General features: G+C 36.6%; 1 protein-coding gene and 3 long non-coding RNA genes across 8 annotated transcripts in view; all 4 read right to left on the bottom strand.

The window, feature by feature from the left end:
* LOC144652471 (lipoxygenase homology domain-containing protein 1-like) overlaps nt 1-4986 on the bottom strand; it is a 52679-nt gene extending 47693 nt beyond the window's left edge. For 4 of the 5 annotated variants that reach the window (XM_078512474.1, XM_078512472.1, XM_078512476.1 and 1 more), the window contains exons 1-2: nt 2929-3205; nt 399-914 (exon numbers count right to left, since the gene is read on the bottom strand). In XM_078512474.1, the coding sequence (XP_078368600.1) occupies nt 399-852 (454 nt within the window). In that variant the 5' untranslated portion in view covers nt 853-914; nt 2929-3205. Of the gene's footprint in view, nt 1-398; nt 915-2928; nt 3206-4841 lie in introns of those variants that run through there. The other variant, XM_078512473.1, reaches the window with a different exon arrangement.
* Nucleotides 4987-12886: 7900 nt separating this feature from the next.
* LOC144648789 (uncharacterized) lies at nt 12887-13806 on the bottom strand. The gene is made up of 2 exons (XR_013569770.1): nt 13640-13806; nt 12887-13024 (listed from the first exon to the last, which is right to left on the bottom strand). It is a non-coding gene; the product is annotated as an uncharacterized LOC144648789 (long non-coding RNA).
* Nucleotides 13807-15707: 1901 nt separating this feature from the next.
* LOC144648788 (uncharacterized) lies at nt 15708-16548 on the bottom strand. Its single transcript, XR_013569769.1, has 2 exons — nt 16383-16548; nt 15708-15956 (listed from the first exon to the last, which is right to left on the bottom strand). It is a non-coding gene; the product is annotated as an uncharacterized LOC144648788 (long non-coding RNA).
* Nucleotides 16549-18185: 1637 nt separating this feature from the next.
* On the bottom strand, nt 18186-19216 carry LOC144648787 (uncharacterized). Its single transcript, XR_013569768.1, has 2 exons — nt 19043-19216; nt 18186-18426 (listed from the first exon to the last, which is right to left on the bottom strand). It is a non-coding gene; the product is annotated as an uncharacterized LOC144648787 (long non-coding RNA).
* Nucleotides 19217-24923: the final 5707 nt, after the last annotated feature.

The raw sequence follows: 24923 nt of genomic DNA, 5'->3' as shown, positions 1-24923 counted from the left end.
TACTGCCATGGAGCGCCACTGGCTACAATGGGCGTCAAAAGTCCTTGAGACAGTTGGATGAAATTAATACTTATTTAAAATTCCTGTTTTCCACCTTTAATCTGCTGCCGCTTTTGAACCACTCCCCCTCCCCGCTTTTCAATGTTGTACACAAACGAGGCAAGTCTACCAATGTTGGATTTAATATCTGCAATGCAGATAGCAAATCCAACATTGGTTCGGGGGAGGGGTTAATATTGAAGGGGTGAGGGGTAAAATTTGTCCAAGCTACCTGTACTCAAAAAGTGCCGACTGTCTCAACACTTTTGGCGCCTATTGTAGCAATGGCTTGAGTTTAATTGCCTTAATTTCATTTAGCGACACTTAAGAGAAGCCATTCAATCATGTAATTACTGTACCTGGACTTTCCCTGCTGTTGGAGGTTTTACGACCAGTCGAAAAGGATGATGATCTTATTGGCATGGTTACACTAGATATCTTTGTTCCGCTTCCTGTTGAACCAACTGAGCTGCCACTCAGCTTTCTCCCTGTACCACTACCACTGCTGTACGTGCGCTGCAAGGAACCTTGATCACTTGCATCTGACCCGCGCTTCTTATACGGTAATCTGTCGCTTGTACTCTCAGAACCAGCGTCTCCATTCAACATATAAATTGTTCTTTTACTGCGAGATGTCTCGTGTGATGTGTCAATTCCATTTGTTACAGTTCCGTTGACATATCGGCCATTTCTGTCAAGGCTTTCTGTGAACTGCCGCACATTCCTTGTCTCGTGTGCATCTTCACTTATTGTATGTACTTGACGAACTTCTCTTCTCGTAAAAGATTCACTCCTTGCAGTTTCCCACTGCATCGTGGCTCGACTTGTTTAAATAAAGTTTCAGTTCCTACTGCGACTGATTAAAAAGTAGATACCTGCAAATAAAGTTAGTAAAAAAAATCAGAAAACTTATTGTGCAACAGTGTTATATTGTGTGGTTCCAGAAAATGTCCATAGGCCCCTCACAGAAAGGATTGGAAATTCCTGGGGGTGGGAGGGGTCTCAAAGGCCAAAACGATAAGGAAATGTATAAAGATTATTAATAATTGGAATTTCCAGAGGGGGTGAAGGGGAAGCGGCTCAGGAAAAATCCCTTCTGTAGGGGAGGTATGGATAATTTATGGAAATACACATTGCAGGTTAAAGGCCAAATGAATCACCAAGTTGGGGTGATTAAAATTAGTCGTCGGGCTAAAAATAGTCACCTTAAGGTATAACATAGATATAAAATTAAGGGCAGTATATTGTATCATCCTCCAAATATTCTTGAAGTAAAGAAATAAATTACAAAAGGAAGAATGGTAATTTAAAGCAATTACTGTAATGTGTATCAATATATGTACACTGATAAAAAACCAATATACATGTATAAGTTTACACTTTTTTTGCTGATTATTCGTATACAGCACATGTGCACATGCATACATTTTAAACAATAAAACATTTCAGTCTGGAAGTTGTTTCCCAAAAGTTAGACAGCTCTGTTTCCTAACACCACAAGCTAAATATTTAATAAGTTTTAATATAATTTTGATTGGCAATAATAAATTATTGTTGTACATGGAGGTGACAGTGATCAGGAAGGCAAATGATATAAACTGACCTTGAAAACCCAAGATTTGAGATGCAATTCAAGTTTTTTTTTTTTTTGTAATTTTCTATAAAAACCGGCTTTAATCTGTACGTAAGTGTTGAACTATCCAAAGGCAATTTAAATACAATCAAGAACATCTTGTGAAACATAAACTTCTGTTCGCCAAAGATAAGAAACTTACAGCTTCTGACACGTTTTACATGCATTAATTTCAGAGAAAGAAAAGTCATCTTGCACCAAGAAAATAGTTTTGAATTAACACACTTTCAGCTTATATCTAAGCCGGTTTGATCTTACACTGTAACATTACAAATAATAACCTAATATAAGCAATTTTAAGAGGTTTCAAAGCTCAAACAGCGCAAGAAAAAATTTCTCTGTGACGGTAAACATTGCTAAAATGTCCAGCAAAAGAACGATCGAAGATCGATTTGAAGAACATTCTATTTGTTTCTCTTTGAGTAAAGTTTTCAGAAAGGGTTGTTTTGGCGCCCTAAAAATAGTAGAGGTCACGACATTCTTTGTTCCTTGCAAGTTCCAAGTGGAAGACTTTAAATTAAGCTTAAGCTTATTAAAAATGCTTATAATGCTTGAAGAAAAGCAAGATACACTGCAGAAAAATCCGTCCCGAATAAAAATATCATGGTTGGGAAATGAAACTAATAAGCATAAATGATTATAAACATACAAAACACAAATGTGCATCAAAATTACGTGCCTCGATCAATCGAACTGAAAATAACATTCAAACAAAACAAACCCAAACTGTCCGATACTCGAAGAAAAACTTAACTTTGCCGGGCTTCTGGAAATTTATTGATGTACCTGCATTAATCTATTAATCCACGCTAACTTAAAGCTTCTGAAGCTTTCAATATATAATTCCAAGGCTATTCAAATCGCCGTTATTTCAGTGTCATTTTGTTATAATTTTATCGTTTGAAGACATCTCGATCGAGCTCCGAAATTATGCTTGAGTGTATAAGCTTAAAGATAGTTATTGTACAGTAACTCCGAAACGACAAACGAAAAGCGCCCGAGACTTAAAGATTGATGGCCTGCTTTTGAGAATGAAATGTGATTCTTCGCACAATCGAACGGTTAATGAATTCGAATTGTTTACGCAGAGCGAGGTAGCGCGAAAAATTTATAATACCCTGTCCCGTTCGGTGGAAAGTTTTAATTAAAATAGTCGAAAAGACGATCTAGCACCTACAGCAAGCAAAGTGTAACGAAAAAAATGTAATGTCGTTCAATTAGACATCTAAATACGTTGATTATGAATAACAGATTACCTTCTCCGTGCACAAAAGCCACTGGGGACGCGACAGAATTGTTTCTCCCGCCGAACACAAAAAATCTTCAACACTGCTCTTCGGGCTAATAAGATAACTTCGCTGCTGTCGCCAGACAAGGCGTTTTAAATTTCTTGACAGCTAGCACATATCGAATGACACCGCAGATCAACGCTTGATCTCCGAAAGCCCGCCGAGAATCGACAGCATTCGAGTCTGTTTACAAGTGGAACTGTTTGTTTTGGAAGTGGATTTACGTTTCCGTCGCCATCTTGGATTTGGCGGAAGGGCGCGGTTACTACGTTGCAGCGTTCAAGCAAATACATAACAGGGGAGGGGACAGTAAGGTTTGTCCTTGCTGTCAGCTCAATCTGGCCACCCGCGAAAAATTAAGCATGTTTTAACTGAAATGTCACATGATTTCCCCGATTGGCCAGAAGCCTTGTTTGAGGTGCAAAAACAATCAATTACCACGTATCAAACAGTACTGTAATTTTTTCTATGTAAAAAATAATACTTAAAGCACCCGATTTTTTAGTTTGATTTTGGCGAAATCACCTGACATTTCAGGGTTATTTCATTCCAAATAATGAAATGTAAAACCAAAAGAAGAAATGATATAATCCACTGAGAGAAACTGGCTAAAAGGAATCGAAAGTTGACTTTAAGGGTCCTTTAAGTACATGGTAGTTATGTTTTAACTTAAGACGTTAAATGCCTTGATTTTTTTTTTCATTTTTTTGTGAGGTCAGGTTCTATAGTTAATCTTGATTCAAGCTTACCGTGATTCGTCTGTAAAATGCTCTTCTCGATTAAAAAGGAAAATATTTTAAACAGTTTCAGTTTGTTTTTAATGGCCATTTGGTCCTGTCCGCAGAGAGAAAACTGCGAAGTATTGTAATTAATGTACGAATTACAGCGATGTACGAATTTGACGAAAGCAGCCGTTTGTGACAAGGTCTATCAAACAATTGAAGGGACGTTGTTCCCACGGTACTGACCAAGATTTGAAAACAGCAAAGTCATGCGAGAAGTGCCGAGACAATGCAGAGCTCATGGTCTTATGGACAAATTGTACTGTGGTGACAATTTCTTTTATTCTTTAGTCTTCTTTGTGAGCCTTAATTGTGAGAAAACGTCACGCCTCAGTGAAGTCTACGCGAAAGTCATTAATGATATATTTCAAAGAATAAACTTGATTAGAAATACTTCGGTCTGGTAATCGAAAATCGATCAACTTAAGAACAATTAGCAACTGCTAAACATTTTAAATATAATCATTAAAAGAACTTGTTGTCAAACTTTTTTAAATTCCGTCCCAGTCTTGTGAATTTAGGAGTAGTTTCGACGTAATACACCGGGAATTTTGACAATTTATAATCTCCTTAAGTTCAAACTGTGCATATAACCAAACTATTCGGACTTACTCGTGAGTACTTCGAAAACATGTGCTCTAACTTAGGGGAAAAATTATCTATGGCCGGCTTAATACTCAGTTCGAGTTCGAAATCTGTTTAAATATACTGAACGGTTTCGTTTAAATAGCAACTGAGTCTCTTGTACAAACATTTGTTGAGAGGGTTCACTTCAATGGCTTCGCTTGTTATCGAGCATTTGGCGAGTGAACTGTTACAATTTGAGTTCTCTCGGCAGACTACAACCCGCATTCTTTGTGGGAGCAAACCTCACAATAACCTTCTCAAATTGACCGTGAGTCAAAAGCTCCTGCCTTCGAACAGCGAAGTAAACAAAGTGCGTTTAGATTTCAATCGTGTCTAAGGCATTGAGTCAAATTGTGATTTTATGCAAAACACCGTGGGAACTGTACGGAACAAACAGCTCCCTTGTTGCTTTCATGTAGTTTTAAAACGTCCGTTTTCGAAGGCAAATTGCATATAAAAACAACCTCTTACCTCAAAAGTACTTTTTGTCTTTTGATGCGCGCGTTTGCGCTGCTTTTTCGTGGAATTTTTGTCCCATGGAATTTCTGTTTCCGAAGGTGGAGTGACTCAATGTTAGACGCTAGTTTCTTATGCATTTTTCATGAGCAGATTATTAGATTTACAACAGACACTTGCTGAGTGCCAACTGGTTGCCTCACTCGAGGTGAAATTTGTCATTGCTCAGTTATGCTGTAAAATCTCGCCTATTTTAAATAGATGACTTCACTGCAAAAAGTAATAGTAATAGACTAAATATTGACTTTTTATGCGTGGAAATTGCTTATGCAGGCAATTCAATCGCAGTTAATTGAATAGGCGGGTATTTGATAAAGGAGACATTAAACTATGTTGAGTATAGTGCAGACAATTCACTGTGTATTGTAAAAATTAGCTCAGAAAGTACTAAAAGAAAATTAGAAAGTGTAGCATTGAAACTGTCTTTTTATTGGAATAATTAATGTCCTGCGCGCACAATTATTTCGCAACTTCTTTCTCGGTTTTAATCCCGCGCACCTGCAAGTCTAATAAAATAACGCGTCTTCTAATTGGATTGGCAAGTTAAATACAACTCGTGGTTAAACCACCGCTAAAAAAAAAATAAACTCTGTACCTGTTTGAAGAAAAATTCCAAGTTTCTGCCACGAAGTTTCCATTCATTTCCACGTGGAAACCATTTGAGTGAAAACGCGCAAGTGTGAAATGTATTAACGTATAGTTCGATATATTTCAGTTACGCTCGCCAAGCAAGAGAAATCGCATAATTTTCTAACGTGTACCTACTGCGTTTCCTGTGAAGTTGGGCCGTGAATATTTAACGTGTTCAGTCGTAGACATATCACATTTTTATCAGACAAAAGAAGACTTTTACTACAGCATATCAAAGAATCAATCGATTTATATCATCGTCGTAGAAGCTATACACCAACTAAATCCAAGTGTAAAAGTATTTCGAGACTTGGACATTTCGGAAACAATTAAGCCCCCGCGAAGACATCTTTACCACCGAAGGTACTAGAAACTGAAAAAGTTACAACGGTGAATTTGTCATTTTAAGCAATTTGATTGGTCGTTTAACTTGCGATATTCAACACTATCTACTTCCCAGGAGGTAAATACATGTATCTCATAGGACGTTTTGGTGTATATTTTATTTTCAATTAGTGTGTATTATTGCTCTATATTTTTACGAATCTTGCAGAGTTTTTGGTGAGCCCATACAAAAGACGAGTATAAATGTACAGCGATAGAGCACACTAAAATGCGTAAAAAGAGATTTATTATCTGATCCAACGTTTTCTTTTCCCAAGATACCGAGATCACCGTTTTGAATCTTTCGCGCGTTTAGAAGGAATAAGAGGACCACACAGACCCTGTTAAACCGGTCTTGAGATATTTGCGCGTTTCGCGCGTTATTTTAAATATCAAGGGGGGGTTAAAAAAAAAAAAAAAAAAAAATTAAAGAAGTGAGCTTCCGAGAAGGAAAAATATACTGATCTTGAGAAGAAGAAACCTTGTAAATTCATGAAAAGTCTGATATTTAAACGACCAAAATAAATCAGTGTCGAAGTGAAGATAAAACGAGATGCAGACTTTATCTTATATTATATCATAGACTGGCTCACGGTTTAAATATTCTAGCTGTTTATAACATTAAAAAAATATCAAATTATTAATACTTTTATACTAACAGTAACTCACTGAAGCAAATCACACTAGCCTGAGGGAGGTTTTAAATTGTTACATCTCGATAAAACATTGACATATTTAGTTACAGTAATTTCTTCAAACAAACTATAAGTGCCCTATGAGTATTGCGCGCACTTGCCTAGCCGTCTTACAATGCCAAATTTTCATTTCTACGTGCCCTTTTCACAATAACTAACTTTCTAGAAGACTTGCCTTTAAAGTTATCTGCATGTTTAAAATTTTTGCTGGGGGTTAAACGGAAGTACGTCCGTATTTGAGGTTTTTTCGCTGGCCTTAGACTCCACCTATTCTTTAAGATTATATTAGTCTGATAAACTTGCCGAAAGCTTGAGAAGAAGTTAAAAAAATTTAATATAGTTGATTGGTTTGTGTAAGCTTTTGTCAAATCAATGATGTCCCGAAATAAAAATCTGGACTGAGACGGAAACTAAGAAATTAAAAACAAAATGATGTAAGGACAATCCTTTTCGTTTTAATCTTTTCGATTTTAACCTTTGCTCTTTTTCTCGTTCATCGACATTTTCATTTTAATTTTGGCTGTTTATTAGCTTCTTCAAGAATCACCCCGATTTGACCTCAAATTCGCGCGAAACACTGATTGCAGCCTCGCGGCTATGCCCAGACTAATTAGTTCGTTCTTGTTTCGTAAAGACCAGTTCTAGTAACGTTTATTCATACTCTAAAGATTTTCAAATTACGTAGTCACTTGTAGTTGTCTGTTGTTCTTACTGAATACTACAATTTTTATATGGATTCCTGGTAAGATAGTCTAAATAGCTAGCCGCTTATAGTTGATGTCGTATACATGTGGTTTATAAAACAGTATTAATGGAGATAATTTTTTGGACAATCAAATAATCTAGGTGTTTATCTTTATAACAAAGTTATAATTTCCGGCTGTCCACAAAACATGAAGCATATTCCGTAATTCCATACTAAATTTTTTAAAAAAAAAGGGGTTTTTTTTTGAGAAAAAAATTTTTTAACTTTTTTCTGAGTTTTTTTTTTTCTTTTTTTTTTTTTTTTTGTTCCATGACTTTTTTTTATTTTTTATTTTTCTTTTAAACTATAACCAATATCTACAAACAAAAGCTAGATCAAACTTATAAACTTCTGTACAACTTTTAAATTGTTATGTCTGCGTTATTAGTAGAGTCTGCTTTGAACTGCCAGAAAATTTTCCGCTGAGAACATTTGCCTTTACCCACATTTTTTTACCGGTAGGCAGCCTTTTGCTAACGCTGCTTTTGAAGGAGTTGTTCCTATTAGGGGAGCGGGGATGCTACTTTTGACCATTTTCGGCTAGCTACCAAAAAAAAAAAAAAAAAAAATTTTTTTCAAAAAAATTTCATTTTCCAATTTTCGTCCACAAAACAACAAATTCAAAAAAATTTCCAACTTTAGTTTGTCGTGTAACCCTTAGTGTTTACCATAATATGTGGTTCGATCCAACTCGAATGTTTTGAATAAATGTTTGCACAGCAGTCAAAGCAGTCTCTGTCTTAAAACTAGCGATAAAATTGATGAGACTTGTTTGAAATATTTTAAGCTACATCAGGTCAGAGCAATATATTGCTTTTGGAATAGTTATCTGAAACAAACTTCAGATCAGTTTGGCGCGTATACAGTTTGTTACTGATATCAGTTCATTCAGTATTTCTAATAACAAGCCAAGAAACGTTTGGGCCCAATATTCTCTGTAGTCGCTTTTTTCCAGATTTGCAGACCACCGGTAAATTCTTATCGCTACTTCTGGGTCGATAATAAAGGGGGTCGCTAACAGGAGTTTCAGTTTCGAAACACATTCAATGGTGTACACTTGAAAACTGCCAAAACTTTATATCTTTTACCAAAAATGTGGAGGGGCTCGTCCCCCGGGCTCCTCCCCTACTGTTCCCAGTAAAAAAAAATAGGCAATTTCCAGTTCCCATTTTATCCCTTAGACCCCTCTATAGCCCATGTTTTTGTTACCTTTGTCGCTTATATTCCAGCCCGCATACCACGGAAAATAATTCTGAAAATCAAATAAGCTCTCGTGAAGTTACCGTGTGAACAAGATTGAAGCTTCTGCTTTGACCAGTGTAAATAAATAAAAGAAAAAGAACAAGTTATGCCAAGATAAAGTTATTGCAATTTTGCTTCGAATTCCTCATATATCCTTATCAGCTGAAAACGTTTTCTCCCGGCTTAGAACTACCACTAAAGTAATTCACTAATAAGAGATCTTAGGCATTTTTCGGTTAAAATATATGGAAAGGTATTAACACATTTGCAAAAAGGCACCGAAGGTATTCGACTAGAAAGTCATCTTCGGGGTGAATTAATACTTTTTAGTATTTTACGAACTTTTACTCATAAAATATATTTCGTGAAACAGAACACGACTCTCATTTGTGAACGTTTTCCAACTGACAAATGAAAAGAGAAGTTGACTGTTTTTTTGAATATTTATTAATAGCGAGTGAACAGAAGTTCTCACCGGGCGACTTTTCAACATTCATTGGGGCCAATGCTGTTGTCATGGAATTAGCAAAGTTTCCGTAAAAAAGTCTGGTCTTGTCCACTTCAATTAAATGATACTTAACTGTTCTTTCTCTGAATAAGTCGAACCGTCTCGTTTATTTTTTAATTGTATTTGTAAATTACACAAAAACGAACTTTACGAAATTCAATTACGTGTAGTAAATAACGTTTTGCTAAAAATACGAATTGGAACAATGTTTGAAGCGTTGAGGCCCTATCGAATCAGATGATATCATTTGTGTACTGAGATAGATCGTTTCAACTTTGTTTGATGAAAAAAATTCCAATTTTATGTTTGAATCACGTACTGTCACGATCAGCGTATTTTAATTCCAGATTCTGATAAAGGCCTCGATGTCGGATGATAGTCGGAAGGAAATACACACTTACATATATCGATACAGAACAACAAATCATAAATTTACCTTCAGACCAGCTCAGCTCATCTGGAACCTTGCTCACTGCAGATGTGCCAGACGCAACTTGTGATAGTGTTATAGCATGAAGTGTGACAGTTATAAGAGCACGAACAACAACACTGGCAACGTAAATAAAGAATATTGAAGTTATGCCAGGACAAAAAATAAATAGTGCAACTATCCCTAGAAAGGATATTAAAAACTCTTGAGCTTATCAGACCCTAATAGGGGAAAGCGTAAATTAGAACAGAAGATTGGAACGGTGGTTCTTACATAGAAAAAAATTGAAAAAAAATTTTTACTGTATGCTAGGAGAAAGTTCGGAAATCGCCAGATTCGTTTACTTAAAAACGTAACTCAGCAATTAGTTCGCGTAGGCTAGTTTGACTTTGCGCCGATAGAAGGGGAATAGGACTCATAAACCAATTTAATTTTACGGTTGCAAAATTGATCGACGTTCGCTCTGAGTGTACTATAAAAAACATAAATTTTGCTGTAGTGAAATGAGCTCTACTTCTGTTGGCGAAAGAACACGTCGACAGATAAGTATTTGAGTTTTGGAAACAGCGGAAAAGAACACAGCTATGTATACAGTTATTAATTATGGCTTCAGCCGAGATAGTAAGCCAGAAATCCTTTAGAGGGATAGCAGATTATTGAAAACAGACACGCGGGTTAGTGTGAAATGCTTCTTGTTGCGTGACTTTTTGCCGCATAAAGCCGGCTGATATTTGACAACAATTCGAAATGTTAACCATTTAATCAATTTAAAGTTACTATTATATGTTTAAAAGGATTAAGCGGTGAGCTTTACTCGCTAATTGAGCGAAAATGTCCACTTATCCGTGTAAGAAGATCTTCACAAGCACTGCACCTTGAATATTGTTATGATTAAACGGAATCGGCCATTTTTGTTTTGGTGTAAAATTTTTACCCTTAACTATTATAATCTCCAAATATTTGGAGGTTTTTTCTTAAAAATTTGTTTTCACCTACCTGGAGGAATATTTGGTCCAAGACTCAATTCCTAAATCATTTGCCTTCGAGCAAATCCGAGCCGAAATAGACGTCTGCAAGACTTGTGATAAAAATCAATCTACAAGCGTCTGTTCTCGATGAATACAAATGAGCGCCTGTCATGATACATAAACAACTTTAAACACTGCGACTAGATATGAATAATTTATATTTTTCACGCCGTTTACGAAACCCCCGGGATAGCTGTAACAATAACAAATGTTATTTATTTAATATTCACAACAGCAAAAAATCGTAATTTGTGGCAAGCCTAACTGAGACATGTAAGAGCTCGCGTGTTCTTGGCTCGTTTTGGCTTTTGCTTTCCATGCTACAACCACCATTTTCAGGGACCGGGGGGAGGGACGGGCTAGGGGTGCTTTACACCACCCCTACCCACACCTTTTTTACAATAAGAAGAAAAAATTAACATGAATTAAGAAAGAAACGGAAAAAATACTGAAACAAAATTCTGGGCGCACTTTTCTAAGCGTTTAAAAATAAGGCTTTAAATCGCACAAAAAGGTCACTTATAACGTAAAAACGATGTTCCGACCCCTATAGTAAAATTTCCTGAAAATACAAGAAAAACTCCGGCTCTGTGTACCTAGGTAAATCACGCATTTTTTAATTGGTCGAGAAATTAAAATATCTGGGAATCTTCTGCCCTTTTACTCGCGTCCGTCTTTAGACGAATTGACGGAATTCCGACAGCGACATGCGGACCATTAGTTTTAGTTGCAACATGACAAGCTTTGAAATTGAGACGGGAGACATGTATACCTACCCTAACAGGGCCTCTTTAATGACAGCAGAAAAAGATTCTTGCAAGTTGCATAATGTTGTAACAGACCGTGAAAAGTGTGCAAACGTTTCAGTTTACACAACCAACCAGGACTAATAAAACATTGTTGTAGAAATCGTGGAAGGTAGAAAGGTCTAGAAACACCTTCCTTACGAACATCGAACATCTTTGCTAACTCGTTATTTATAAAGACATTTGGCTGTTATTAATCTCTGATTTTGAAGGCGTCATGTTCAAGACTTTGCGCCAGAAGCAATTCACCTTCTCACGGATGGAATCGAAAAAGGCCATTAACCACTTGAATTAACATTTTGATGCGTTTTGCACTTAATGAAAGACTAAATGGGAACTTTGAAAGCTAACAATTGTCGTAAGAGTACAGTCAAATTTATTCTGCCTACACCATGCAGTAAATTTTCCCAGTAGTCGTTTTCATGTTGTCCACATTATAATCAAAATTATGCCTAGCATGACCTAGCATTGGCAAGCTATTTTCACTCGCTGAGGTCGATATGCAGGAGGCAGCAACAGATGAAACTGATGAAACCAATATGCAAGCACAACATTTTAATTACTTAATAGATGGAAGGCAATAATATGAGATTAGGGGAGGGGAAGCACTAACTGGCAGCCAATTTTTTTTTTATATAAGAACAATTTTCATTTATCAGACTGAATGCGTTCTTATGTATACGGTACTTTTTGACAAATTTCAGCCTGAGTGTTTTTAATCCACTTGTTCTTTTATGCGGGTTTTTACTGTATTCGCTATATTCTCTGATTGGATTATTTTAGTTTAAACGAAGTCGCGTTTCAGTGACATTTTTCCTTCTTTAAAACTATAACACAAACAGCGGTGATAAACATGAAAAATCGCATTTTTATAAACTGACGTTTCGTATGCTAAGCTACATACATTTTCAAAATATGACCGTTAAATTTGGCAACTATTTATATATTGTTCCCATGAATTAAAGCCATGAAGGTTAAATAAATAATGCAGCTGACACGAAAAACATATTAGACCTGTAAATGATAGCTCACAAGAAAAACAGCCAACCTGTAATTTGAGTAATGCTGTGTTAAAAGCTAACATTGTTGGCATTAGGGAAATGTATGTACGCATTGCGTGCTCATTTATTGCAATCTTACACCACTAGGCGCGCAGAGTTAGGTTTGTGTAACCTTACAATAACAGCACAAACACTTTTAACTAACTAACTATTTCCATTATTACTAAGATATTTCCTGGAAGAGGGGAATGGTGGACGGAGAATGTTAAGCGCCCTGTGTGACGTCACCAAACGTCTTTGTGATAACACAATTATTAACTGGCCTATCACGTGGCTCCCTTTGAGCTGAAATGTACATATAAACATTGCGTGCCTATGCATGACCACCCAAACACTGAATACTGGATTACCATCTTTTATTATTTTTCTGTTATTCCATAAAATGGGATATCTTCTGATAAAATACAGACAATGTTTTATTTTATATTCTTTGGCAGATAATTATAAACCGCTTGATTATTTTTTTCATGCATCTTTACGTTCGTGTTCGTGGTAAATAGGCATCAAGTTCCAGTTCGAGTGTTTATTCATAGGTCACTTGTTCAGCTTCATTTGCTCACAATCCAAACTTCTAGCTGCCTCACACAGACTCCTTGCTGTTATTTCAAACTAAAAAGAAAATCGAAGACAATATAATTAGTGGGCAGTTCAAATCTGAGTCCAGATAGAACGATTTCTTTAAAATAATCCTTATGATTAGCTTTTAACTTAATTTCTGTAGTCATAACAGTTTGTGCTTCTTTTGCATACGAAAGGCTTCAACCAAAGTCAGCGCCCAAATTTATTTTTAGCAAAAGCCTTTCAGAATCTTTTGTCGAGATTTTTAAACACTTTATCGGGTTAAAGCTATGAGTGTAACGTAGTTATTAACTCAAAATTCATAGTCAATATATTCTTTTCTCTTTGTATGGCAAGAAAACAAATTATTAACGAAATGTCGATGGTTCGTCGTCAACTTATCCTGTTTTATTAAACTGGGCTAGTTATCAGCAACACCCTTGACTTCACGGCTTCGTTTATATATAAGCTAGAGAGCCAGTCATATTTCAATCAATCTTTCTTTTATCCTTGACTTCACGGCTTCGTTTATATATAAGCTAGAGAGCCAGTCATATTTCAATCAATCTTTCTTTTATCCTTGACTTCACGGCTTAGTTTATGTATAAGCTAGAGAGCCAGTCATATTTCAATCAATCTTTTTTTTATCCAAGAGATCAAACAAACCTTTCTCTCCAACGCTCTTCTCCCCGACTGAAATGTTCCTAACGCTCCGTCGCCATCTTGAACGAATGCGGTGAACAGCAACAAGGCTGCGATGAATAAGAACGCTTGGGTCTTCATTTTTGAATTGTTTTCTCACGAGCGCTGTAGCAAGCTTATGATGGCGAGGTCTATGATGCCTCGTTGTATATAAAGACATTTGGCGGTAATTAATCTCTGTTTTTTAAGACATCATGTTCAAGACTTTAACAGAAGCAATTCACCTTCTTGAGGGATCGAAAAAGGCCATTATCCACTTGAATTATCATTTGATGCGTTTTGCACTTAACGAAAGACCCAACGGGGGCTTTAAAAGCTGACACTTGTCATAAGAGTACAGTCAAATTCTTTATGCCAACACTAGTAAATTTCCCCAGTAGTCCTTTTCATGTTGTCCACATAAAAATCAAAATTTTACCTAGCATGACCTAGCATTGGCCAGCTATTTTCAATCGTTATTTAATGTCGATATGCACGAGCCAGCATGCACAATGTGTCGTGGAGAGAAGACATGGACAATATACAAAATAAAAACACATAAAAGAACACGTGTTTCGGGGTTCAGGCTGATTTTGTTCTTATTTATATATATCCGGTGTTTTCTACAAAATCAACCTGAAAATTTTCTTAAGGTGTTTTTTAAATTGTTTCTAAAGATTAAATACTGCATAAACTACCAACAGATGACATCAATATGCAAGCACAACATTTTTAATTAACTAATAGATGGAAGGCAATAATATTAGATTAGGGGAGGGGAAACGCTAACTGGCAGCCATTTTTTTTTATAACAACATTTTTCATTTTTCAGGCTGAATGTGTTCTTATGTATATGGTACTTTTTTGACCAAATTTCAGCCTGAGTGTTCTTAATCCACTTGTTCATTTATGCGGGTTTTTACTGTATTCGCTATTAGTTCTCTGATTGGATAATTTTAGTTTAAACGAAGTCGTGTTTCACTGAGCTTTCTACTCCATGAAGGCATGAAGGTTAAATTAATAGTGTATCTGACACGAACATATTTTAGACCTTTCAAAGATAGCTCAAAGGAAAAACCGCCAACCGTACCTGTAATTTGAGTAGTGCTGTGTTAAAAGCTAAACTAATTATCGCTTGGTTTTTCAACAGTATAATTTATTTTCGTCCTTTGCAAAATTATGCCCAAATAAAAATAGAGAAATACATGGTTGTGCGGAGATATGAAATTTATCTTCGAGTGTTGATATCGATTTGAAAACGAGAAGATAAATTTCATATCTCGAAGCAACCATGTATTATTTTGTTGATTTTATAAACCTACTTATAACGAGGTTTTTGACGATTTTCCGAAGATTTTCAAAATGTTGTCCGAAGGTCATACGAATGTTTCCGAACATTTTCCGAAAATTTCCGAAGATTACCAAAAGTTTGCCGAGGAAGACTTAATATCGATAAACTTTGGCTCATTCATTATTCCAACATGGCAAACTTGTCAGCACGTGATTGGTGATATGAAACACACGTAAAAAAAATTTCGTAATTTTACACCATCGTGATACTGTTTTTCTCGGTGGTCAAACTCCCAATAAACAACCGCACTTTATATAATAAACGATAATAACCTTTTAAATTTACCGACACTCTTAATAAAGTAGCGCTGTGGTGTCGTCGGGAAATAAGTGGCCAATACGTCAGCCATCTGTAGCTAATATCATATTACAAGATTCAGGCCTTGATCAATTTACATTATTGACATTATGGAAAATGTATGAACGCATTGCGTGCCAATTTATTGCAATCCAACACCACAAGAAGCGACAAAGCTGGGGCTGTGTAACCTTGCACTAACAATACAAACGCTTTATAACCATTTCTATTCGATTATTTATGAAATATACCGTGAGAGGGAGGGAGAGGAGATGGTGGTCGGAGAGTGGAATTTCACCAAACGTCATTGTGATACCATAATTGTTAACTGGTATATCACGTGGCTACCTTTCAATTGTTCTTCGCATGTACGCATTGCGGACTTTTACATGACAATCCAAACACTGGATACTGGATTACCATCTTTTATTATTTTTCTGTTATTCCATAAAATACAGACAATGTTTTATTTATATTCTTTGGCAGATAATTATAAATCGCTTGATTATTTTTTTCATCTTTACGTTCGTGTTCGTGGTAAATAGGCATCAAGTTCCAGTTCGAGTGTTTATTCATAGGTCACTTGTTCAGCTTCATTCGCTCACAATCCAAGCTTCTGGCTGCCTCACACAGACTCCTTGCTGTTATTTCAAACTGAAGAGAAAATCGAAGACAAAATAATAAGTGGGCAGTATGAGTCTAAGTCCAGGTAGAATGATCTCGCTAAAATAATCCTTATGATTAGCTTTTGACTTAATTTCTGTAGTCATAACAATTTGCGCGCAAATTCATTTCAGCTGAAGCCTTTCAGAATCTTTTGTCGAGCTGTTAAAACACTTTGTCGGGTTAAAGCTATAAGTGTAACGTAGTTATTAACTCAAAATCCGTAGCCAATATATTTTTTTTCTTTGTATGGCAAGAAAACAAATTATTAACGAAACGTCGATGGTCCGTCGTCCACTCATCCTTTTTCAACTGGGCTGGTAATCAACAACACCTTTTTTATTGACTTCACGGCTTAGTTTATGTATAAGCTAGAGAGCCAGTCAATCTTTCTTTTACCCAAGAGATCAAACAAACCTTTCTTTCCAACGCTCTTCTCCCCGGCTGAAATGTTCCTAACGCTCCGTCGCCATTTTGAACGAATGTGGTGAACAGCAACAAGGCAGCGATAAATAAGAACGCTTGGATCTTCATTTTTGTATTGCTTTCTCACGAGCGCTGTAGCAAGCTTATGATAGTGTGGTCTTTGCTAACTCGTTGTGTTGTTTATAAAGACATTTGGCGGTAATTACAAAGACATTAACGAAACGTCGATATTAAACGTTAATTTGGCGGTAATTATAAAGACATTTGGCGGCACACGTTTGTTGTGACTAGCTTCTTAATAAAGACTTCTACTACTACTACTACTACTACTAATTAATCTCTTTTTTTAAGGCGTCATGTTCAAGACTTTAACAGAAGCAATTCACCTTCTTGAGGGATCGAAAAAGGCCATTATATCAACCACTTGAATTAACATTTTGATGCGTTTTGCACTTCACGAAAGACTAAATGGGAACTTTGAAAGTTTACACTTGTTGTAAGAAGGCAGTCAAACTTATTGTACTTTCACTAATAAATTTTTCTCAGTACATGTAATCCTTTAGGTTTCATGTTTTCCATATTTTACTCAACTTCATTTCTAGCAATATTCAGCTATTTTCATTCGCGAAGGTCGATATGCAAAGGGTGGCACAATTGGGCATGTTGAGTCTTAGAAAATAAACAGGAACACGAATCACTAGCTCTATCAGTTGTCAAGTTCACACGGAAAGACGGGTACTTGGACATTGCACTTGTGAATGTTTTAATTTTGATTTTGAACAAAGACGTGTTTCGCCAATTTTAATTGCTATTTTTTCACTATTTTGCCCCATGAATTAAAACCATGACGTCTACGTTAATAGTAAAAGTTGTAGGAAAGAGTTTTAGACCTGTAATTGATAGCTCATTAACTCATTAGGGTTGGGCTTTTTAACAACTAAATTTGATATCGACGTTTTCTAATTTGTGCTAAAATAAATGTCAGTGATCTTTTAAATTTACCGACCCTCTCAGTTCAGTCTCAGTGTTGTGTAGTCATAAATAAGTGGTAAAAACGTCAGCCATCTGTAGCTAATATCAGATTTCAAAGTTCACAATCAAATAACATTATTGACATTATGGACGTGTATGCATTGCGTGCCTAGTTAATATCATCCAACACCGCAAGACACAGTAAAACTGAGTTTGTGTAACCCTGACACGAACACACAAACGCTTTAAAGGCTCTTTTTATCTTCGAGTGTTCAACTCGATATCTCACTCGTTCGCTGCGCTAACTCGTGACATATCGATTTGAAAACGAGAAGATAAATTTCATATCTCCAAGCAAACATATATTTTTTTGTTTTTCTTTATAAACCTACTAATAATGAGGTTTTTGGCGATTTTCCGAAGATTTTTAAAATGTTGTCCGAAGGTCATATGAATGTTTCCGAACATTTTCCAAACTTTTCCGAAAATTTCCGAAGATTGCCGAGGAAGATTAATGAATTAATTAACATTAGGGACATTTATGGAAAATGTATTGCAATCCAACAGCACTAGGCGCGCAGAGTTAGGTTTTTCTAACCTTACAATAACCGCACAAAATTTTAACTATTTCTATCCGATTATTACTGAGATATTTCGTGGGAGAGGGTGATGGTGGACGGAGAATGCAAAGTGCCCCGTGTGACGTCACCAAACGTCTTTGTGATAACACAAATATTATCTGGCCTATCACGTGGCTCCCTTTGATCTGAAATGTTCATGTACACATTACGTGCTTATGCATGACCACCAAAACACTGGATACTGAATTACCATCTTTTATTATTTTTCTGTTATTCCATAAAATACAGACAATGTTTTATTTTATATTCTTTGGCAGATAATTATAAATCGTTTGATTCTTTTAATCTTTATGTTCGTGTTCGTGGTAAATAGGCATCAAGTTCCAGTTCGAGTGTTTATTCATAGGTCACTTGTTCAGCTTCATTCTCTCACAATCCAAGCTTCTGGCTGCCTCACACAGACTCCTTGCTGTTATTTCAAACTGAAGGGAAAATCGAAGATAAAATAATTTAAATTTATTTTCAGCAAAAGCCTTTCAGAATCTTTTGTCGAGATGTTAAAACACTTTATCGGGTTAAAGCTATGAGTGTAACGTAGTTATTAACTCAAAATCCATGACAATATATTCTTTTCTCTTTGTATGGCAAGAAAAGAAATTATTAACGAAATGTCGATGGTTCGTCGTCAACTCATCCTGTTTTATTAAACTGGGCTGGTAATCAGCAACACCCTTGACTTCACGGCTTCGTTTATGTATAAGCTAGAGAGCCAGTCAAATTTCAATCAATCTTTCATTTATCCTTGACTTTACGGCTTCGTTTATGTATAAGCTAGAGAGCCAGTCAAATTTCAATCAATCTTTCATTTATCCTTGACTTTACGGCTTAGTTTACGTATAAGCTAGAAGGCCAGTCAAATTTCAATCAATCTTTCATTTATCCTTGACTTTACGGCTTAGTTTACGTATAAGCTAGAGGGCCAGTCATATTTCAATCAATCTTTCTTTTATCCTTGACTTTACGGCTTAGTTTATGTATAAGCTAGAGAGCCAGTCATGTATCAATCAATCTTTCTTTTATGCAAGAGATCAAACAAACCTTCCTCTGCAACGCTCTTCTCCCCGACTGAAATGTTCCTAACGCGCCGTCGCCATCTTGAACGAATGCGGTGAACAGCAACAAGGCAGCGATAAATAAGAACGCTTGGATCTTCATTTTTGAATTGCTTTCTCAAGAACGCTGTAACAAGCTTATGATGGCGAGGTCTATGCTACCTCGTGTTTTATAAAGACATTTGTCGGTAATTAATCTCTGTTTTTTAAGGCGTCATATTCAAGACTTTAATAGGAGCAATTCACCTTCTTGAGGGATCAAAAGAGGCTATTATCCACTTGAATTAACATTTTGATGCGTTTTGCACTTACGAAAGACTCAACGGGGGCTTTGAAAGCTTTAAGCTGACGCTTGTTGTAAGAAGGCAGTCAAACGTATTGTACTTTCACTAATAAATTTTTCTCAGTACATGTAATCCTTTAGGTTTCATGTTTTCCATATTTTACTCAACTTCATTTCTAGCAATATTCAGCTATTTTCATTCATGAAGGTCGATATGCAAAGGGTGGCACATTGGGCATGTTGGGTCACGGAGAATAGACAGGAACACCAATCACTGGCTCTTAGGGCCGTTACCAGACCTTTGGCATAGACGAGGCAAGATCTTCTGAGGAGGTTCTGGGCTTATGCCCTCGAGAAAATTTGCAAAACCAGAAGCTCTGAAACTCTTTCTTAAACATTTTTCATAAGGTATTTCTTGAAAAGAAATCAATCTTGTTCAACTTGGTATTATTTTCCCAACTAAACATATTTTGTAGTAAATAATAAAGATGGTAGATTTTAAGCTCGGTGATAAATAGTGAAGAAATTATTCTATTGATACGAGCGTGGGACAAAGAAAAAATCTGAGTTCCCGACGGGAATCGAATCCATGGCCTCCCAGATACCGGTTGGGCGCTCTAACCAACTGAGCTACGTGAGACTCGTTGTGAGCTGGGCCATTTACTAGGTTGATAAGTGACACGCATCCTGCGTACTGCTAGGATCAGCAATGTCGAAATCATCAAATTTGTAGTAAATAATAAAGATGGTAGATTTTAAGCTCGGTGATAAATAGTGAAGAAATTATTCTACATGACACGAGCGTGGGACAAAGAAAAAATCTTTGTCCCACGCTCGTGTCATGTAGAATAATTTCTTCACTAAACATATTTTGTTTTTAATTTTGGGTTAAAATCAAGGAGAGGCAAGTGCCTCGTCTTGCCTCTTGCTTGGATCTTCTTACGGCCCTGGCTTTATCAGTTGTCAAGTTCACAAGGAAAGACGAGTACTTGGACATTGCATTTGTGAATGTTTTAATTTTGATTTTGAACAAAGAGGTGTTTCGCCAATTTTAATCGCTATTTTTTCACTATTTTGCCCCATGAATTAAAACCATGACGTCTACGTTAATAGTACAAGTCGTAGGAACAAATTTTAGACCTGTTATTGATAGCTCATTAACTCATTAGGGTTGGGCTTTTTAACAACTAAATTTGATTTCGACGTTTTCTAATTTGTGTAAAATAAATGTCAGTGATCTTTTAAATTTACCGACCCTCTCAGTTCAGTCTCAGTGTTGTGTAGTCATAAATAAGTGGTAAAAACGTCAGCCATCTGTAGCTAATATCAGATTTCAAAGTTCAGGCCTCAATCAAATAACATTATTGACATTATGGACGTGTATGCATTGCGTGCCTAGTTAATATCATCCAACACCGCAAGACACGGCAAAGCTGTGACTGTGTAACCCTGCAACAAACACACAAACGCTTTAAAGGTTCTTTTTAATCATTTCTATTCCATTATTACTAAAAGCTGACACTTGTCGTAGGAGTACAGTGAAATCTATTATTGGGCCTGGCTTCTCTTTTCATGCTGTCCACGTTATAGTCAATATTATACTTAGCATAAGCCAGCAATTCTTTGTCCTTACGCCTAGTGAAGCTGCTATCTCAGCAAAGAGGGGGAAGAAGCAGGGATTGACAAGTAAAATAGGCCAAAGGTTTTGACCAATCAGAGCGCGCGTAGTATCTGAGTGTAAAAATTGATATAAGCTACAGATGGTTGATGTGTTATCTGCTTACAATACAATAATCAACATCGTTTATGCATAATTTGCAGGGTTCCCTACGATAATGAGCTAACTCTTAAGGTCATTGCCCTGTATTGCATTGCGCATTCTTACTACGCAGAATTTTACACGTAATTAGTACGCGCACATAAACAAAATGGCGCTTTTTTCTATGCGGCTTAGTCCGGGGGGGGGAAAATAAATCGTCTCTTTCTCGTATTAAACAGAGTATGGTGACCTATCAATTTTTTTCTCAGATTTTGGGTGTAGCGATCAAGTTCTTTCTTTAAAACGAAAGAAGATCAATTTCTATGTTTGAAAAATAAATTATCACTGGAATGTGTTCTTTACCAGTATTCGCAAGGAAATTATTAAGGAATTATGTGGTGTATACAAGGTCTTCCTGTATTCCCGTACACTGCAAGGTTCTAATTCATGGTCGACATCGAGCAAGTTAAAGATTGAAAAGTGGATGAAAATGCAGTGTTGTCAGCTCCATGTCAAATCATCTTCGTTAAAAACTAAACAACCCAATCAGATTATAGTATAATGACCAAGTAACACGTCTCCTCGTGTGAACAACTTGATAGCTAGTGATTTGTGACCCTGTCTTCTCTCCATGACACAACGTGCTTCTTCCAGCATATCGGCATGATAGATTGACTGTATTTTTAGACAAGTGTCAGCTTTCAAAGCTACGATTTAGTCTTTCGTTAGGTGAGGCGTGGTGGCCTAATGGTTAGCGCACTTGACTCCGAGTCGAACGGCCCGAGTTCGAGGCCTGGCCGGGGCCCTGCGTTGTGTTCTTGGGAAAGACACTTTACTCTCACAGTGCCTCTCTCCACCCAGGTGTATAAATGGGTACCGGCGAATTTACTACACATACTTCACCTTTAAGTGCAAAACGCATCAAAATGTTAAGTCAAGTGGTTAATGGCCTTTTTCGATCCCTCAAGAAGGTAAAGTGCTCCTGATAAAATGTTTAACAGGACGCCTTGAAAAAAACCCACACACACATTAATTTAAGATTAAAAAAGTGGATTAAAATGTAGCTGTGGGTGTTAGCAGTCGACAAACGTCGTTAAAAACTAGAATAAACCAATCAGATTAAAGTACAATGTCCGAGTACCTGAAGTCACCTCGTGTGAACGTGACAGGTGAGAGCTAGCGATTCGTGTTCCTGTCTTGTCTCCTAGACGCAATGTGCTACCCCGTTTAAATTGATCTCAGGCAGTGAAAATAGCATAATTTCACTAAGTTAATTTAATGTCTTATTTTGGTCTATCAGATAATAACGAGAATTCTTGTAAACGATTATAAAGCACACTTACAGAGGGTCGATCACTTTAATGCATCTTTCCGCCCACTGCAGCTGGCCAGGAGCGAAGGAACATGAGTTGAAAACCGTAAACGTGAACATCCTTTATTCAAAATTACGATGGAAACCTTGTTTGCCAGGAAAACAGCTAACAGAAATCGGTCGCGTTAAAAACTTTCTTGAAATTTTCTGTTGATTTGAGTTTTTAAGTCTTTGCTAGCCAGACCTTTTTTATTGCTAAAAAAACAATAAGAGATTTCTTACGAGTCGACATTGTCTACTTTTAGCAAGGTCTGTACAACTCCCATGACTTCGCGTCTACTCTTAGTGTCTTTAGTTTATGTGTAAGCTATAGGGCCGATCGTATTTTAACCTACTGATCACTTTTCCCAGCGATACAAACTTTTTTCTTCAATTTTCTTGCCGTAAAAAATCCTCCAAGCTCCAAGCCCTTCGCCGGTATCATTAAAACAGCCTTTTTCGTTTAATCGATATAAAAGTTGGCTTTGTATTAAGGAACAGGCCGCAAGGTTTTTGATGACATTCTCTATGGAAGCTTCTTTTTAGCCACGAATTTGGATGTGACCGGTTTCCAAATTCTTGTGCTGCTAGCTTGGTTCGAGCTCAATGTTCAAGAAAGTCGCCTTAATAAATTAAAAAGATTGTGTTTCGTGCCAAGGCTGTTAGTTCTAGTTAAATTGTCCTTCAAAGTTGTGTTACCCAAAACCACTTACAGTACATTAATAGATTATTAACTTGAGCTGAAGTCTGAAACGACTTGCAAGGCTTATTGAGGAAACTCCCTTATACCTTACTGCTTTCACAATACTACGCGATGACTGTAGATAGTTTACACTACTAAGTGTCCATTCTAACTGAAAGGCCTGACAACGAGATTCATCAATGTAACGCAAGAAATCCTAATTTTCTACAATTCATTTAATCCCCCCCCCCCCCCCCCCCCCTAATAATAAGAACGTACCTTTTAAATTTCGGCATTAAATCAACAATCACTCTGCTTAAATCACATGGTAAATTGTTTTATAGCTCCACCCTTATTACATGTAGTACACTTTCTCATATTTCTTTGCTCGCTAGCTTATGACTTTTTGATTGACCGCGTGTTACAAATAGAACAGTTTTCAATTGAGTGTCGTAAAACCAAAACCAAAATAATTACTCTGGCCAATCACCAAGGACACACGAGTCACGATTGGGTTTGGTTTTAATTCTGATTGGCTGAGAAAGTGGCGCGAGATATTTAAGCAAATCACTAAGCGTAGCAATGCAAAACCAAAGCAAACACAATTAACTTTCGACACTCAAGTGAAAACCGCTATAAGTATTTGATCATTGGTTTGTTTTGACTGTCTTACCACCAATTTTGCACCAGCAACTGATCACGTTTTTTTCGACTTGTTTTGCTTGTTTACAAGCAAAAAGTAGGAGAATAGCGTTTACATGGGCTAAAATCTTGGCTCGGCAGTGACTACCGAGCCAAACGAGCCACCAGATTTTTCCGTCTTCAATAGTGGCCCTGTATTCTGTAGTTATGTAGTTATGCCAATGTGGGAGCAATGTGTCGTTCAAACAGGAAATTGAGAATTTTTTCCCTGCACAAAGAACGATTAGAATGCGAAAAAAGTGTCAATCACAAAAGTTTGTCAACTGAGATCGAGGCTTCTGTAACATGGAAGGTGAAGGTGAAGATGAAAGCTCTTTAAGTGCATCTAGGCCCGCACATTCTAACCTGTTCAAGATATTTTGATAGTTCCTATAAAATACCAGCCAAACAATGAGTGCGCACGAGTAGGCGGAGAACAGGAAGGACATCAAGTTCATAAAGACTCAATATTACTGAAAATCAACTAAAACATTTGCATCCGCTAACACGAAAGTTTCCTTTTGCGCTGCTTGAGAAGGTAAATCAGTAAAAATATCGCTCAAAAACTCGTATAATAACAAATGAAATAAGTTACAACGTACAATTGCAAACGAATTTGTTATTCCTTTTACGCCACGTAGTTGAGTGCATGAAAACATGTAAATATATGAACTTCAAGCTTCAGCAATTAATCGGTAATTGATAACTAAAACTAGAATTCATGATTTCTTTTCGATGTCAAGTTTGACAACTTCATTACTCATTAAACATCATTAATCTTCTGCTGCAGATCGGCCAGTGCGCTGATCTGAGACACCTTAAGAAACTTTGGAAGAAGTCAAAGTAAGTGATTTCACACCTTTCGCAAAGCTAAACATTTACTTTGTTTTCAGAAATTACAGTGTTCAGTTTTGAGTTTTTGCTATGGTGATCTAGCCCCTTGTAAAAATGGGGTGCTATCTAGGGACACAAATTGTTAATCACATTCCACGGGGAATATTAAGATACACCTGCACACTTGCACACTTTGAGTCCACTTTTTTTAATGCTGTATTATTCGTATTTTGAGGCATTTGAGGCCATTCGTACCAATAAATTTCATGCATCAGAT

Source organism: Oculina patagonica, chromosome 4, assembly GCF_052425735.1.
Source record: "Oculina patagonica isolate OP01 chromosome 4, crgOcupat, whole genome shotgun sequence".
NCBI classification, from domain to species: Eukaryota; Metazoa; Cnidaria; class Anthozoa; order Scleractinia; family Oculinidae; genus Oculina; species Oculina patagonica.
The sequence above is the reverse complement of the archived record's forward strand: the minus strand, read 5'-3'. Positions and strand labels throughout refer to the sequence as shown.